The sequence below is a fragment of the Neurospora crassa genome, linkage group II (genome assembly GCF_000182925.2).
Source record: "Neurospora crassa OR74A linkage group II, whole genome shotgun sequence".
Lineage (NCBI taxonomy): Eukaryota > Fungi > Ascomycota > Sordariomycetes > Sordariales > Sordariaceae > Neurospora > Neurospora crassa.
The window spans coordinates 2,846,462-2,863,249 of NC_026502.1; the positions used below are offsets into that span (position 1 = coordinate 2,846,462).

General features: G+C 45.8%; 2 protein-coding genes across 2 annotated transcripts; both read left to right on the top strand.

The window, feature by feature from the left end:
• Positions 1 to 11,999: 11,999 nt before the first annotated feature.
• NCU16561 (hypothetical protein) lies at positions 12,000 to 12,612 on the top strand (the record flags this gene model as incomplete). Its single annotated transcript, XM_011395397.1, has 2 exons — positions 12,000 to 12,093; positions 12,248 to 12,612. 2 exons carry the CDS (start codon positions 12,000 to 12,002, stop codon positions 12,610 to 12,612), a joined length of 459 nt encoding a protein of 152 aa, XP_011393699.1.
• A 476-nt stretch (positions 12,613 to 13,088) lies between these two features.
• rpn-4 (regulatory particle, non-ATPase-like-4) lies at positions 13,089 to 15,233 on the top strand (the record flags this gene model as incomplete). Its single annotated transcript, XM_950915.2, has 2 exons — positions 13,089 to 13,980; positions 14,044 to 15,233. The coding sequence occupies 2 exons, from the start codon at positions 13,089 to 13,091 to the stop codon at positions 15,231 to 15,233; spliced, it is 2,082 nt and encodes a 693-aa protein (XP_956008.2).
• Positions 15,234 to 16,788: the final 1,555 nt, after the last annotated feature.

Consider the following 16,788-nt stretch of genomic DNA (forward strand, 5'->3'; position numbering starts at 1 on the left):
TTTTTTTTTTTTTTTTCTTATTCCCATACGCACGCAGCAATCCACTATTTCCAATGCCTGAGAATAATGATAGTGACTAGATTGGTATTTTTCTACCTTTTGCTGACCCCGTTTTCTTGACTTTGTCGTTGTTGTTGTTGTCCGGGTCTTAACATGCTTATTACATCGAAACATTGCCAAAATCTTGACTGCCTACCCATCAAGCGTCAATACCTCCCGGCCATGAAATCCGCGGACAGTCTAATGAGCTCCACTGGTTCCGCGGAATCCGGTCTGGTCGGGGTTAACATCTTTAGGACCGCCTGTGCCTCGTTGTACACGCCGCAGCCGCGTCATGTGCAGAACTTGTGTCGATGCATCGCGGTAAGAATGAGTAAAAATATTAAGAATCATGGGGAAGTCGGGGAGATTGGTAATCCACTACTGGGGGAATAAATACATCATCATTAATTGTCATTTGGTGTCACGATGGCTCGAGAGGTTTTGATTTCCGAATAAAGATAGATAGGAGGGGATATGGAATCATTCGTTTACTGTTGACAACCCCGATGGTTTTCGGATATAGGTTCAGAGTAGTGTACATAGGTACGCAGTAAGCAATTGTAAGTACTGTGTATGTATGTATGATGGATGTATGGATCTTGTTCATGGTGGGTGGGTACATAGTAGTGCCGGTATGTAAGTGGTGACTAAGCAGGGGTAATCGGATCCGCTCGTCTTGGCTACAGCGCTTCCTTGGACACTAGCAGTATTCTCCTTTATTCTGTTTCGGTATATTCGAATCGAGTTTACTACGTATGTAGGTCATTTGGAATCACATTTGCGGTGTTGCAATACAAAACTGGAATCATGTTTCTTTTTTCTGTGTGTGTGTGTGTGTGTGTGTGTGCGCATGTTGGTACCTACTGTGTGTACATATTGATCATGACATATGACATATGCGACAGCGACAGCAGCTAGGAACACAAATCATTCTCGGCAGTACGTACGGTCGATGCCCACATGTATGCCCGTGGAAAGTGTCGTCGTCCAATAATAAGCAATGCGCAGCCGGTTGGTGATGTTTAGAGTTCTGACCAACTTTGTTTGGGTAGGGGGAGGTCCGAGGTCCCTGCATAATTACCAAGTAAACGAAGATATCAACGTAAATGTTTCAAAATGCCATGATTATATTCCAGGCATTCTTCCGTCAAAGTCCCAGTCATCGATATATTCATCATCAACCTTCATTCGACTTGGTCCGCCTACTTTGTTTTCTTCAACACAAATTACAACTTGCCAACTCATCCTACTACGGAGCTTCATCTCCAACGTTGATGGATAGTCTAGACGTCACTCAGAATTCATATCAAACCAAGCTGTATCGCATCGTATCCAGTTTCCTGAACTGAGACAGACTTGCGGCTCCCACCATTGTTCCCCGCGGCATCGTCATGCATCATCGCTCTTCCCGCTGTCAAGTTTGGAACTGTGGATGGAATGTCTAGCATATCTAGCGCGATGCAACGTGGTTACATACACTAGAGTGAACAAGTCCACAATTTCGACGGGCTGGAACAGCCGTTCGCTGGGAACTAAAAATGCAGCAAATGTCTTGGATGTCAGGATCAGTCTGGATCCAGCTCGAACCCCTCTGAGCCGGATTGTCGTGGATTTCCCATTTGAGCTGCCGAGTAAATCTAGGCCTTGGCGTTGCTGGGCGGGCCACATTTGTCTTTCGATTGATTCGTATTTCGTAGCCTCGAGGAATCGGTCGTCTTCACTCGGCTTGTGGTGATTCTACCATGCAGCAAGCAGTTCGAACTCGAAAGACAGTGAATAAATGATGGGAAAAATCACGAGCGACAAAAGAAAGTGAGCAACGATGTGGAATCTTGAGATGCGAGTGGTCGGATTAAAGTGGGCTTTCTCTCGGCATTCGAGATCCTCACCCGTAAGCCAGATGGAGATCCCGGTCCCGAAGCCTAGTAGTGGGCCTATGGGAACGTGGAGGGTGGGATCAGACCCGCACTCCGAAGGGCCGAGACCCAAACATTTCTCGAGCCCACCGACCAGTCACGTCTCGACCACCACTAGGACATTCCAGTCGGCCAAAGCCAAGAAGAACCTAAGCCATTCAGGGCGTGATCCGTAGCGTTTTTTTTAGGCTTTTCACCCAGTGAAAAGGCCCGGTGAAAATCGCGGTCCCGAACAATCTGGACACTTTTGTACATTTTCACCGGGTTAACACGTCTGTGCACGTCTGTGCAACCCGGTGAAAAAAAAATCCCCGCTTTTTAATATTCTAACCAACTAAAGCTCAAAGCTATATTTTCACCTAGTGAATAGAAAAAAGGGTATTTTGCAAGTCGTAAATATACAAATTTTAATACCAAAACTCGCTACCCCTAGTATAAACCCAGTATATATAGCGATTTTAGCACTACAATACTATACAACATATTACACACTACTCTCAAAACCCCTAAATATAACGCAAATCCCCTAGTAACCCTACAATTATAGTAGCGCATAAGTATAAAATATACGCGTATATAGCCTCCTTTCTAATTATTATAGTAGTAATATAATTGGGTCCCTAACTTATTATTAACCCTAATCCCTTAAAGGGAGTTTTTATTACTAAAGAGCTCTTATATAGGTATTAGGGGCGCTTATAATTATTTATCCGTATACAGGCGAGTATAGTATTTATATTAACCGTCTAGCTTCAATATAATACTAGACTATATAAAGGAAGACAGCTATAAGCCAATAAGAAGGTAATAATCTTCTTATTAATAGTTATTGAGACGCCCATGCATTCGGAGCTCGAGCGTTGTCGGTGGGCCGAAAGGTGACATGGAAGATCCGCACCAAAGGTCGTGGTCCATGGGCCCACCCAACGCCGCAAGCGAGGAAGGCGCGGCGTATCTGTCTATTAGCGGTTGGAATGCAAAAAAAATACCCGTCTTGGCACGGCTTGGCAGTCCTAAATAGGAAAACTTGGCGCCAAGCAGGACACGGTTCGAATAGCAGCTCGAAAAAGCCACTTTTTCCTTTGCAACAGCGATTTCTCATCGACCATCTAATGCACTCAAATGCATATGGTGTCAAAATGACGAGAAAAGAAAGGCGGTCATTTTGGTACCGGTCGCATTGTAGTGCACGCTCTGGTTGTTGAGAAAAATGCAAAAGAAGTTAAAAATAAGGATTTTAGTTGCGACCGTAGTTTAGAAATGACCAAGTCCGAAAAATGACCAAGTCCGAAAAATGACTAAGTCCGAAAAATGACTGATTCCCCTAACCCTGAAGGCCACTGAGAGGGTTAGGGTTAGAAGTGAGATTTCTGAAAGCGAATTTTAAAAAAAAAAAATTCTTTTTAACTTTTTTTTTTTCTTTTTTTTTTTTTTTTTTTTTTTTTTTTTTTTTTTTTTTTTCTTTTTAGTAGGGAGGAGGAGGAGGGGGGGGGAAACAGGTGATATAGAGGGAAAAATTCAACTATTTATTTAAGAAACTGGTTGAGCTTGTAGCTTAATGGTTATTATTATTATTACCTTTCTTAAAGGTCACCTGTTCAGTTCAGCTTTAAGTCTTTTTTTTTTTTTTTTTTTTTTTAACTAAGTAGATTCTAGGGCGTCTCTCTGTCTCCCCTGGACTTTGGCTCCGCCCAGGGGAACTGTATTTTATAGGGTACTATTCGTCGATTGTCGGGATAGGTCGCCGGGCGAAGTATTACTACTATTTATAAATTAGTATTAAAATACTATTAAAGTATTATAACTTCTACTTACTATATAAATAAAGCCTTTTATAAGGTATTAAATACTTACGTTCGATTTGCCTAATTAAAAATTAAATTCCCTTTACTATATACCCCAACGAGAATCGAAACGGACCCGAAGTTATATCCCTACTTCGATAGGGTATTAAGTACGATTAATAACTCCCACTTCCTTATAAGGGTAGGCACTAATAAGTAATCTATTTAGCGGACCTATAAGGGAGGGCTCTTAATAAACGTTATACTCGTATATAACTTCAATAATTATATTATATACGCTCTACCCGGGTATAAAGGTTTTATATACAACAGTCGGGTATTTAGCGCTTCGCTAGTACGCAGCTTCTCAATTTTATAAAACTACTTTTATATAGCTAACAGCGGGTATAACTATTCCTATAAACTATTAGTCCCGTATTATAAAGTACGGTATTATCTATAAGAATCGAAGAAGGTAGGTATTAGACCGGTAACGTATAAAAAATTATATAATTTAAAGTATAGTTAAATAAAAGTTATTATCGAAAGGGTAATCGGTAAATTGAAAATAACCTTTAGAATCTATACTAATAAACTATCCTTCCCCGTTAAAATCCAAATCCTTATTATATATACTACCGCGGTAATCCTTAATTTTATATTAGAGTATAGTAACGTCGACTTTAAGGGTAATAACAATATCTTTATATATTTTAAAGAGAAGAGGGACGAAGAGGAGGAGGATGAGGGGGCGCGACTATAGTTCGACTTTAGTAAGGCGGAGATATGTAATAGGAAAAACGGTTCGATATATAAGTATTGTAATAAAATTACGAAGCAAATATGGAGGAATTATTATATATATTTCGAGAAGATTGAGGGGAGAATTAAGTAGAAGGGAGAGTTAAATAGAGGGGAGAATTAATTTAAAATAGATTATTATAATAATTATTATTAAAGATAGGTAAATAGACTAGAAATTAAGTACTTTATTAAAATCGAATTTGTAGTTTAGAGGGGGGGTATTTATACCGGATATATTATACTAAAGTATTAACTCCCGCTAACCGACCCATACTAGTAATTACTATTTTATTAATTACTACCTTTATTTCGAAATTTCTATTAACGATAATACAAAATTACTAGTATTTATAGTTAATTTAGGCGATTCTAGCATTCTTTTTACAGAAAGATTTGAATAATTTTAAGATTTTCTATATTATAATAAAAATTAGGAAAAAAAAAAGAGTATAGGGTCGGCGGGAACTCCTGCGCGCTAATTTCGCTAATTAAAATTTAATATAATTTAATATAATAAATAATTATTAGAAATATAGTAAATTATAAAATAAATTTCGTAAATTTTACTATCGTCCCTATTATTAATCCCTTTCTAACTCCTCCTCAATTTTATTAAAATATTGCTTCATTCTCTCTAGCTTTAACCAATAAAAGTGTTTAGCTTTCCTCTTAAACTCCTCCTACTATTTTTAAATTTCTTTAGTAACTTCCTTAAATATACGACCGTCCTAATCCTTATTAAAAATCTCTATTGCAATTGCAAACTACTTCAAACCACCGTTAACCGTAATAGCTATAGCAACCGCTAATATACCCTCAAGAATAATTTCGTTATAACTTATCCTCTTCTTTTTCTTCGGGTTAATACCAAAGGAAGCCGATAATTTCTTTTAAATACCGTAGGTATAGTAGGGGACCAACAGAGAATCTTTATTATTATTATTATTATCGTTATCCTTATCCTCAACTTACGTAATTACATCTTTATTATTACTATTCTCATTAATTATAGTAGGGTCGATTAGTAATTAAAATAGGGTAACTGCGTTTATATTATTAGTACTTTAATTACCTTTAAAAATGTACTCTATAAAGTTGAGGTAGGGGAGGACGGCGTACCTAAATTAAATAATTTTAGGGTATTCCTATAAGATATTACTCTATTAGTAAATCCCCCTCTAAATGAATGCTTTTAATAAATTTATAGCAATTAGATTATCCTAAACGTTTAGCGGTACTATAATTACTCTAATATTATTATTACAACCGAACCCTAACTATAACTGAATAAACTCCCAAAACCGCTACTTTATTTTAAAAGTCCTATACTTATTACATATTTGCGTAATAGTAAAGGTAGTACCCTTCGTAACGAACTCCCGTACAATGAGCTAATACGTACCTTCTTTAAAGCTATTCTATAATACGCTACTGCTAACAATAATTTAAATAAAAACTTCAAGGGTAGTCTACTTTTACACCGCGGTCCATCGAATCTCTAGGACGCCAACCTTACCCTTACCCTTCTTAACGGTAAATAGGGTAGGGGGGTTTAAATAAACGGTAGTTTAAATTAATTAGTATTAGTAATATTAGATTACGTAAAGGACTACGAGGCGTTGGAGGAGGAAGTATATATAATCGAATTTTGAGATACTATAGTAGGTAATTAAAAGATTAGTACTAGCGGTTACAAAAGAGGATAGACGAAATTAAGTATATAAATCGATATTTATCGACCGTTTTATACAATTTAAATATATATAGACCTTTTATCTTTTTACTATAATCAATAGAGGGATACGATTCATAGCTGAAATAATATTACTAATAGGTATTAGCTATATAAAAGTATATACAAAATACCTTTATTAATTATAGGGGTAAAAGGTCGCTGTTTAGTGATTCAACTAGTAGATTTATTGAGATGTGCTTATGGATTTTATAAAAGTATATAGATTACGATTTTTACCCATATTTTCACTAGAATGCCAAGAAGACTGCACGCCAAGACTAAAACCCGGTGAAAAGTGGTCTGTGCCACCTTATTACCGAAAGTCCCAAAATCCGGTGAAAATACCCTAAATTTTCGCTACGGATCACGCCCTCATTCATTCATTGGGTGCACTGCCACACTGCCACACTTTGTTGATAGAGAGAGATGTGATTGGATGAATGTCTACTTAGCGCGGAGGTAGCCCTCCGGCGAAGAGGTTATCCAAGCAAATGGTAGCAAACTCGAGTCAGAACCGAAACAGCGGAGAAGGATTCCGAGGCTTGGCCATACATATGTACCACAGTTGCATGGTAGTATCTCACTCTTGGATTTACAATGACTGCGAGCTTACCTAGGAAGAAAACTTGATTCCGGATTCCGAGATCTATTAGACTAGTGAAGACTCATCGGGAATACCGGGTAACCGGTAAGCAGACAACTTCACAAGCAAAGCCACAGCAAGATTTTCTAGAAGCATGCTGGTTGGTGTTGTGCATGCCAAGCTGCACTGTACACTGCACCAATGACATTTGCATCTGGGCCTCTTTTTTTAGGTTAGAGCGTTGCACATCCTCCTGCATGTCTCTCGCGACACTGCAAAAGACTTTGACGCGGGTTGGATGTAACCTTTGTTTCAAAAAAAAAAAAAAAAAAAAAAAAAAAAAAAAAAAAAAAAAAAAAAAAACTCTTTCTGTCACCCATGGGGTGATTGATGAGTGTGGGGGGCAGTGAAAAAAAAACAGAGAGAAAAGTGCTATTGAAAAATCTTTCAGACCCACAACGAAAAACGAATCAGACATGTCAATTCGAAAGTCCAAGAAAAAAAAAAAGTCAAGTTTGGTGAGGCACAGCACCCACCAGCAGCAATGGAACTGAAGGGGACCATGGGTTCGGCACCGGAACGGCTATCGTTTGTTGCACAGACCACTTCCCTTTGGCGGGGGCAGCCCACTGCATTCGTCCAGTTCCCCACTTGCATCTGCCCCTGCATCTGCATTTTCCGTCACCAGCCGATCCAACACACAATGCCATTCTTGTTGTGCTGCCACCGGAAATCGAAAATCAGAGTTTTCACTCATGGGGGTTCGTTCGGGTTGCTACACTACATACCGGATGGGAAAATTCTTTTTGTACTTAGGACTTGGCTGCATGCTACCCAAAGTTTTTACCGAAGTTATGAGCGAGAGCGAGATCGATACTACTACTGCCGTGCCTTGGTAGCCCGTAAAGGAAAAAAACAAGAAGCAAAGAAATGTATAAAAGTGAGAAGCGATGCGGGATGTCCGAGAGTCAGTCATCATGACACTTGTTTTATTAGCAAGTAGAGGTAAAGACGCTCAATTCATCCGGCGTCTAACTAGGATAGACAATTATCAAGATGCAAAGAAGGATTTCTTCAGGATGTGCAGTCGGCCGGGCAATCACAACATTCATCTCGTTGACTTGGCGTTCCGACATCGGTCTCGATGGAACAGAAGGACAAGCAAAAGGCATCTCTCAAAGACTGCCCGCGCCATCTCCCGATTGGCTTTCGTTCTTCCCATTCATAGAAAAAAGAGCATCAACAAGCAGCATGTTGAGACTCATGTCGGTAGTAGGTAGCGTATAACCACGCTATGTCTGACTGTCGCGACCGACTAGAGTATAGTATACTAGCTAGTATCCTCAAGCTATACCCAATCTCACGGGCAAGTGGAAGGAATTGACAGGTCTAGCCCCAGGAGGTTCCTAGCAGAAGCCCTGTAAATAGCCCTGCAAGCGCTTTGCAAGCCTCGGCTGAAAAAACAAGGGCCGAAAAAACAAGGGCCCTGCCCTGGCGTGTCTTGCGTTGTCCCACGTGTCTGACCGTGCAACGGTCTGGGCCCAGCAGGCCGGTTCGGTTCCGCCGCCGCCGCGGAGTTGCTAGGGAGCAGGGGGTGGGGGCATCCATCCAGTGCGGGACCCGGAACCACGCTTACGACGCTGACATGTGGACTTGCGGCACTAAAGTACTGCCGGTACATCCTTGTTTCCTAATGAGTTGTGCGATGGAATGGAGGGGAGGACGGGGGAGAGCTCCGTCGAGAAATCGTTGTAGTGTAGTGGTTGATTCGTTCTCCGGTAATCGGGAGCTTTTACGGGCATTGAGTTGTCTTGTTCCAAACGTGTGCTACCTTGAAGGCATTTGCAGGCCTCCCGTTCTTCCATGAATCCCCGGGCGACAACGTTGAGTCCAAGAAAGGAAGTACAATGACTGTGAACGGTGACTCGTGACTCGCGGGCTTACGGTTGACACATGAATCTTTCCGATGCTAGCCTTGAGTCTAGCTGGTGCCATGTAGTGTAATCAAGTGTCGTCTTTTTGGGCTGTGTACGCTCCAGGTACATATCGTAGTGTAGAACTACAAATCCATGGGTGTGTTGTCAACTGAGTTAGTTCAGGTTGTGCAACGTCCAGATCGGTAACTTTGTCGATCCTTTAGTTGTGGCTGAAATCGTTCGTTGTTCAGGTTGTCGGCCCTCGGATCGAGACACCCGAGTTCCATGTTCATGGCAGAAGGAAACGATCTTCGACCGTTGTCAACCGCAACAAGCGGTTGTGTATTCCAAATCAACGTTACTTTCAAGTTTCAACGCTCAGAGGGGACGTGATCACTACCTATTTGTCATACCTTCGGGCGCAGTTCCATGTGGTCGCACCACCTAACTTGTCCTCAGGCGCGGATTCAGCGATGCCATGATTGTTAATGAAAGAAAGGCTTGAGTGTAGCGTGAAGTACGATCGTGTGTAACGCAAGGGCTGGTAGGGCTGCCGAGAAAAGTCCGTTAGAGACACAACACTGCCCAAAAAGATGCAATGTTCAGAACGGGCGGCGTCAATCTAACACAAAAAAGGTGTTCGGCGTTCCGCGCACGACCCGACGGGGGATCGGGCCCGTGCGGGGACCCCTGAGCTGCTCCACCTTTCCCGACTGGGGGTCAGTGCCCTGTCCTGAGAGCCCGATTCCATTTTGGTTCCCCAACCTTCATCCGCTTTCCATTTTTGTTTCGTCCGTAGTGTACATACCTAGGTACATACCTCCACGTTTCCGTCCACGCACTGCCGTCTGTAACTTTCTTTTTCAGTTTGGCAACGAGGACGCAGCATAAAACTTGTTCTGCCTTCAAGTTGACGGTTGAAGTGTCGATACAAATGCCATTATGATCAAATGTGATGTGATGCTGAACAAACCACATATCGCAACTGAACCAATCGCAAATGTAATTCCTAAAAATGTCGGCCTCCCGCTGGACTGTTGCAGACGCGGCCCAAGAAGCCCTTCCCTTTCTTAGTCGGAAGTCGGCTTTCCTGGGAGTTAGGCGGGCGTTAAGCTCAAACGTACCAAGTGCTGCAGCACGGCCACAGTGGGACGCAGGCAGTCGGTCGCTTCAATTCAGTTCCCTTTGCTGCAGTGCGCTGCTATGTACTTGCCTGTCGGTTCCCCTTAAACAGTATCTACAGGTAATTATCAGGCCGCCGTATCACCGCCAGCTGAAGGAAAAGATACGAGAAAGCCGCCAAGATGTCGTCTAAAAACGGGAAACCTGGATAGGCTAAAAGATACGACTGCGTGTTCTGACTCATTTTCATTGGGCCTGGTCGATAATGTGAATTTGAATGAAAGCAAACTTATCTGGGGCTTCGAGAGGTTTCGCTGAACTTGTTGCCGACGGACAGGCGCCAAAGCTGGTTCCCTTACGCATCATGTGACACGGCGGACACATGACAATGTCCGACCACAAGATCCCATGACAACTGAACAACCCCAAAAGGATTCTGAGAATTCTTGTTGAGCTGAGAGATAGTTCCGAAGAAAGAAAAAGCTTACGAATCAACAACTCCATGAGAGTATCCGAAATCATCTGTGCCAAACGGTTATCCTCGTATAGCCGAGAGGTAGCTTAAAGATGCTAAACGAACAGTGTACCCACCGCACGCACAAGGTGCTAAGGATGAGCCACATCGGCAACGCCACATCATTCTCACGCCCCGATTGGTTACTGTCGGTAGACCTCCGCGGTACTGCGCGATGCCAGTAATCATACATTACACTACACTACACTATGCTCCGCGCTTGTTGTATACCAAGCTTGATGATACGAAGTAGATGTCTACGTAGCAGCAAAGCCAGCTGAATAATGACAGCTGTCTTTGGTAGTTCGTTGGCCGAGAACAACAAAGCAAAGGAGAAGACGGGCTTAGCCCATCTCCAAGTAGCAAGCATCGGGGATGGAAGAGCCGGTCTGGAACCGCCACGGGCACTTAGCTCCCCCGAGAAGCCTGGGGAAGCACGCATGTATTCCAACCAGCATCTTGGGGGCAAGATCTCGGTGATCCGGTAGATTCCCCGTGTGGCTCATTCTCTTGGGAAAGGGTTGTAGTGTAGTTTCAAAGTCCATTATTGATCATGTACTGGGGCAGCCCTAAATCTCAAAAACGGCAATGAGGGAGCATGAGATGACTCCGCTCTTCCCGATTATAGCAACTGATAGGCCGTGGCAAAGCGCTGAGATAAACGTGCGAGATGAAATTTGTGAGACGTGTGCAATTGGGATTTTCGGGGTCCTAGCACAGCCCTGCGTGCCTGACAGATAAGTTTCCAACTGCCGAGTAAGAGTTTCGAATCAAATGTAGAGGGTCGCTTTTTGTTGGGACGGGCCAGTAGCAGTGAGTGTTCGACATGAGAGGTCAGAGCTAAACTCTCGTACCCCAGTGATAGATCTCGCTGTCCCGCTTCCCTGTGCCGCGGACTAGACGATCCAGGATGGGAATTGCCAAGACGTGTGATGAAAAGAGGCTGTGCTAGGAATGTGGACGGATCTACGGACAACTTTCTTTTGGGTGGGGGTACCAGCTACAGAAAATACGAAACTCTGCTGCTATTGGAGGCCAGGAAACTTTACTTTTCCCGTAGTGACCCTCTCAGCGTGTTCCAATCATCAGTTGTGGTGGAGGCCCGTGCTCCTCCACCAACTCGAAAGCTCCCAGCCGAATTGTTGTCGCGCGACTCCCCGATTCACACACTTCAGTCCCTCCACACCAAATCGGCCGTCGTGACTGGTGACGGCATCATGGTCCAGACCCGTCGCAGTCGGTGTATGCGCGACTTTGGCTAGCTCCTCTTTTTCCCTAGTTATTTTCTTTCCACCTGGAATGTCTTTTTCGCACAGTTTGCATTCCATTGGAGCCGACGTCGGCCAGGTGTCATGGAAATCCGAAATGTTCAGCAATGGACTGCCCTTGGGCCCTGGCCCTTGTGTGTCACGATTAGTCACGCCCCGGCTCGATAGTTCGCAGCTTTGACCAGCAACTCCAGGAAAGCCAGTCAGAATGTGGACGTGCCATCACTCATGTACTTCTCTTTGCTGAGCAGGCAGTATCAGTAGTGTCGAAGCACGGCCAGAAAGCTACATGGCCTTGCTCTTGGACGAAAGCAAATGACTCGAGGTAGCCGACGCCAACAGGAGCCCAGAGGCATGCACAACGGTTGTACGACTCAAGCCGTTGAAGCCATCAAAGTCGGCCAGTTCGGTGCGTCAAATGTCAATCGTCAAGACTCGGCCGGGTTTCATGGGAAAAGACTGTGGGCTATGACCACATCCGAACACTTGCCGAGATCGCATGCGACTGAAGCCATCGACACGGCGGGCCGGACTCGACACGGGCTGACATCAGGACCCTGCAGCATTGGAGAGTTCGCAAAGCAGCGAGTTGATCGTATACCCGCATTTGGTGTGGCCCTTTACCCCATATTCGTTGTCCTCTTCCGTCAGCGGTTCCATTGTTTGGTCATCACCTCCTCTGATCGTTTGGTCCCCTGCTTTCCTACGACGGGCATCCGCTAACCCGTTTGGCTCCAAAGTACCTACGCTACGACAAGCCGAGCAGAAGCCCAGCGGAGAAGTGGTTACCCAACTGCAGGGCAAGAGGTTCGAGGCTCATGCACGCTCCCAGGGCACCCCAACCCTGGTCGACCTGCTTGTTCTCGGTCATTCCAAGGCCTCGCTCCAGTCGTCGACCCCCAACACCCGACCCGCTACACTAGTGTAGTGCCCTGTGCTCCCTGCGACTCCACTCTCGAGGTCGCGCCCACGGTGCCCACCCACCTGGACCCATAGCCGGCGGGGCCTGCCTGTCCATCTTCCAGGTCGACAGGGGGGTTAGAGGTACCTGATGGGAGGTACCACTGTAACGTCGAATTGGGTACGTACCTACCTACACTACGTACCGACCACTCTACACTCCTTCCACTTCCTCCTCTGCCCGCACTCCCGTCCTCTTACATCATTAGTTTCGGACGGACACCACGGGGCATAACATCACCCCACCAGACTCAACTACGTCTGCGCACATTAGTCACCATTCCCGGGACATCGCTTCTTCGATTATAAGAACTGTGTCGGTGCTTCGAATTCCTTCTCTTAAATTTGCCACTGGTATTCCCACCGACTGCTATCACTTTACGACCAAACTAAACCACAATACTATCCTACCACTCCAATATCACTTCATACATAACACTTACCATGCCACTGATGCCGCAACCTACCTTGATGCCTTTACTACAATCTCCTTCCCCTCAACATCAACATCAACAGCAGCAACAACATCGCGCGATCGGCTATCCACAGCGAACACTCTTGCCACAACAGAAGCAGCCACAGCAACAACAGCCGTTGGCCTACCTGACAAGCAACTTCAACCCCCAGCAGTCGTCTGTGGCCTCGTTCAACTCCAGTCCGGCATTCACCACCATCAGCGATTTCGACCAAGACTTCGACCAGGACTACAGCAACTGTCCTAGTTTGACTGCATCGCCCGTGTCGACGTACTCGCTTCCTGCGTACTCCTCCACCTCGCAGCAGGGCTCGTCTTTGTCTGCCTTTGACAGCATACCCAACACCACCACAGTCCCCCGCGCCGCTCAAGGCGCTGCTGAACCTTTGTTCAACCTTTGGGCCGATCCGATGCAAACGGAAACCTGGCTACAGCCCGCCGACCAACTGACATCCAAGTCGGCTGGTCGCTATGGTCACCATCGCGAGTCCTCCCTTTCCTCACTTGGCTCAGCTGGTCCGGCATCTCCTTACTCGAACAACACGTCTAATCCGCAGATTGCCGTAACAGACTTCAACGATTTCAGCGGGTTCGAGGATCTGAACTACCACTTGGTTCCCTCCAAGGCGTCGGCCACTCTTCATCCTAGCTTTCCCGGCTATGCCAACTCGAATGCAGTGCCTATCAATGGCTACTCGCGTGCCCCTGCTGTGTCCAAGCAGAATAACAACAAGTCTTTCCGGCAAGAGCAGTCCGTTGGTTCAAACAAGCCTCGGCCTGCGCCGGTGGCGAGTTCCATCATGAGTGACTCATCTGCCACACCAGCAGGTGAGGCCGAGGTTGCTGGACGGCAAAAGAATGGTGAGAGCCAAGAAAATAGGGATCTCCCCGATCGTGACCAAAGCTTACCATTTGACGATGTAGCTATCAACAACAACGCTCCACCCAAGTTTGATCGAACTTTGACTGATATTATGAACGACGAGCTGTACCACCCAGATCTGGTCATTACAACCTCTGCTCCGGCACCACAGCAGACTCTGACCACAAGTAACAACAACTTTAACAAAGTGGTCGAGACCGCGAACCAGCACTTGAGCGCGATGCAGTCTCCTGCGTCGAGTAACAGCTCGCCGTTCCGTCAGGGATCTCCACATTCTGCCACTCTCCACGACTTCTCCTCTTTGAACATGGCTTCACCGCAGGTTCGATTAGGCTCAGCGCAGCAGATGCGGGAAAACAGTAAAGCTGTACAGGATGCCGCCTGGCAACAGTCGTTGGCGAGACACAATCAGGACATGACACCCAAGACCATCTCGCCCAAGGACGCCTTGCTGGACTACCACGAGCCGGAAGGCGAATCCAACTTTCCCCTTTTCCCTCAGCCGGATAACCACGGCTTCAACTCGGATGCGATGAGCAAGGCACTTTCGCATCAGTCGCTTGATGGGCTGCCAAATCTGGGTGATATGTCCACTTTCAACTTCAACTTCAGCCCGTCGAACCTCGACTCTATGCCAACTTTCAATGGTCTCCAGCAGCTTCCTCAGACTTTGCAGCAATATTCTTTCGTTAACCAACCCCGACAGCCCAGCACTGTGCCGTCACTGGCGACATCAAGAATGAGCTCCGCGGAAACTGGTATCACAGACTCCCCTCGGAGCAACGCGGTCCAGCGACCGGTAGATACCCGTGCTGAGGGTGGAACTTATACGTGTACCTATCACGGCTGTCCTCTACGCTTCGACACGCCTCAGCTTCTCCAGAAGCACAAGAGAGAGGGTCACCGTCAAGCACACGGGCTAAATTCGAGGCAACCCAACGGCATGACTTCGACTAGGGTGGACACTCAAGCTGGTCCCCACCGTTGTGAGCGGATCAACCCAAGCACCGGCAAGCCGTGCAACCAGATCTTTTCCCGACCCTACGATCTTACCCGTCATGAGGACACGATCCACAATGCACGCAAGAAGAAGGTCCGTTGCGAGATTTGCACGGATGAGAAGACATTCAGCCGTGCGGATGCGCTCACACGACATTTCCGGGTGTGCCACCCAGACGTCCCATTCAATGGTGGAAAGCAGCGTAAGGCTCGGGCGGGCCGCAGCGGTTGAATGCTGAAAACACCTCTGTGTTCCTGATTGGCAAAAGCGTCATCGCTTCTGAAATTCAGGGTCCAATCTACCGTCATAGCGTGCAGGAACTAGACATGCTTTGTCTTTGTCGATCACATCGCTGAATTGCATTCGACTCCGTCATCAGAGCGCGATGCAATCACTTTTACAGTGATGACGTCTGCGGTTGCAGCACGCTACTGGACAGGCTGGGCTGGGCAGGCCAGAAAGGGAGGGGCTCTAGTGTGAGACATGGGCTTGCAACCCCATCTCGCCCTCTGATTGGCCGGAGTGAGTCTCCCGTGGCACCCCGCCAGAATTCAGGGTCCGTCATGGCGTCGCTCGCTGCAGGGTCTTTGGCGTTCCTTGCCGTCTTTGGCCTTTTGAGCAGTCTCTGTTCTCCGCGCTCCTGCATCATTGATATTTGTTGGTGTTGCTCAGCCACGCGGAACGAGCAGCGAGGCCAGCCGAGCGGGTCGGAAAGATGCTGAGGAGTATTGTGTGAACACGGCTGTTTCTGGCAAATCACCGGCTTCCCAACCGCTGCCTGAGGAAGCCCGAACTGGGAACGGTCTCTGTGCACCCGCCATATGACGTCATTTCCAACCTCTGGACCCGGTTGTTCACACCACGCCATTTATCATCAGCATCACTACGAAAGGGGGCACAAGTCCAGGCCTGACATCAGACACGGGTTAGGCCCTTAATGAGCTTGTCCGGTACTTATCAGCGATGATTTTAGCGAGAGAAGCTACTGCGAACAAGTGAATTTTCAAATGCGGGTCATCTTTTTTTTTTTCTGTTTTCATTTTTGTGCCGAGCATTTTCATCCTATCACAAGCGGGTTTGGGTTTTCAATAGTTCGGCGTCATTGCGGGAGATCTTGTACTATTTTGGGCAAACTTATGTATTACGACTTTTCTTTTCTCGACATTTTCTGTACAGTTTACATCATTATACACTCAACTTTGGAAAGCGGGGGGTCCTAGAGTCTACAGGTATAAAAAGAGAAGAATGACGATGCTCATGACTGGAAAATGAAAAAGGAATAAGGAAGGATGGAAAGAATGCAAAGAACGGCGATCTTCACAGATGCACTTTCTTTATCATGTACTATAGATAGAAATGATCAACAATCACTGAAAGCATCAAACAGAAAAGATAAGACCCATCTCGTGATGACGGCGTGATTGTCGTATGTTTTGCACCGTGATACCAACCAAGGGATCTTGGACTTGGCAGCGGACAGCGGTTCCGCAGCGACCCAGAGCAGCACACTTCAGCGCTATCAAACTACAGAACCTTTCAACAACCAAGATACAATGCAAAATACCTGGATGTATTAGATAGACATCACTTGTCCGTCATCGGCGTTCGGGTTCCATATCTCTTCTGGTGAAGGGTTGCCGAGTATCCATTATCATCATCATCGACTTCATCATCGATATCATCATCGACATCATCACCATCCTCATCCTCTTTAGCCTCATCATCATCACCATCATCATCGTCATCGTTATTGGCCAAGACTCGAACCTCAAGTACACTATCTACT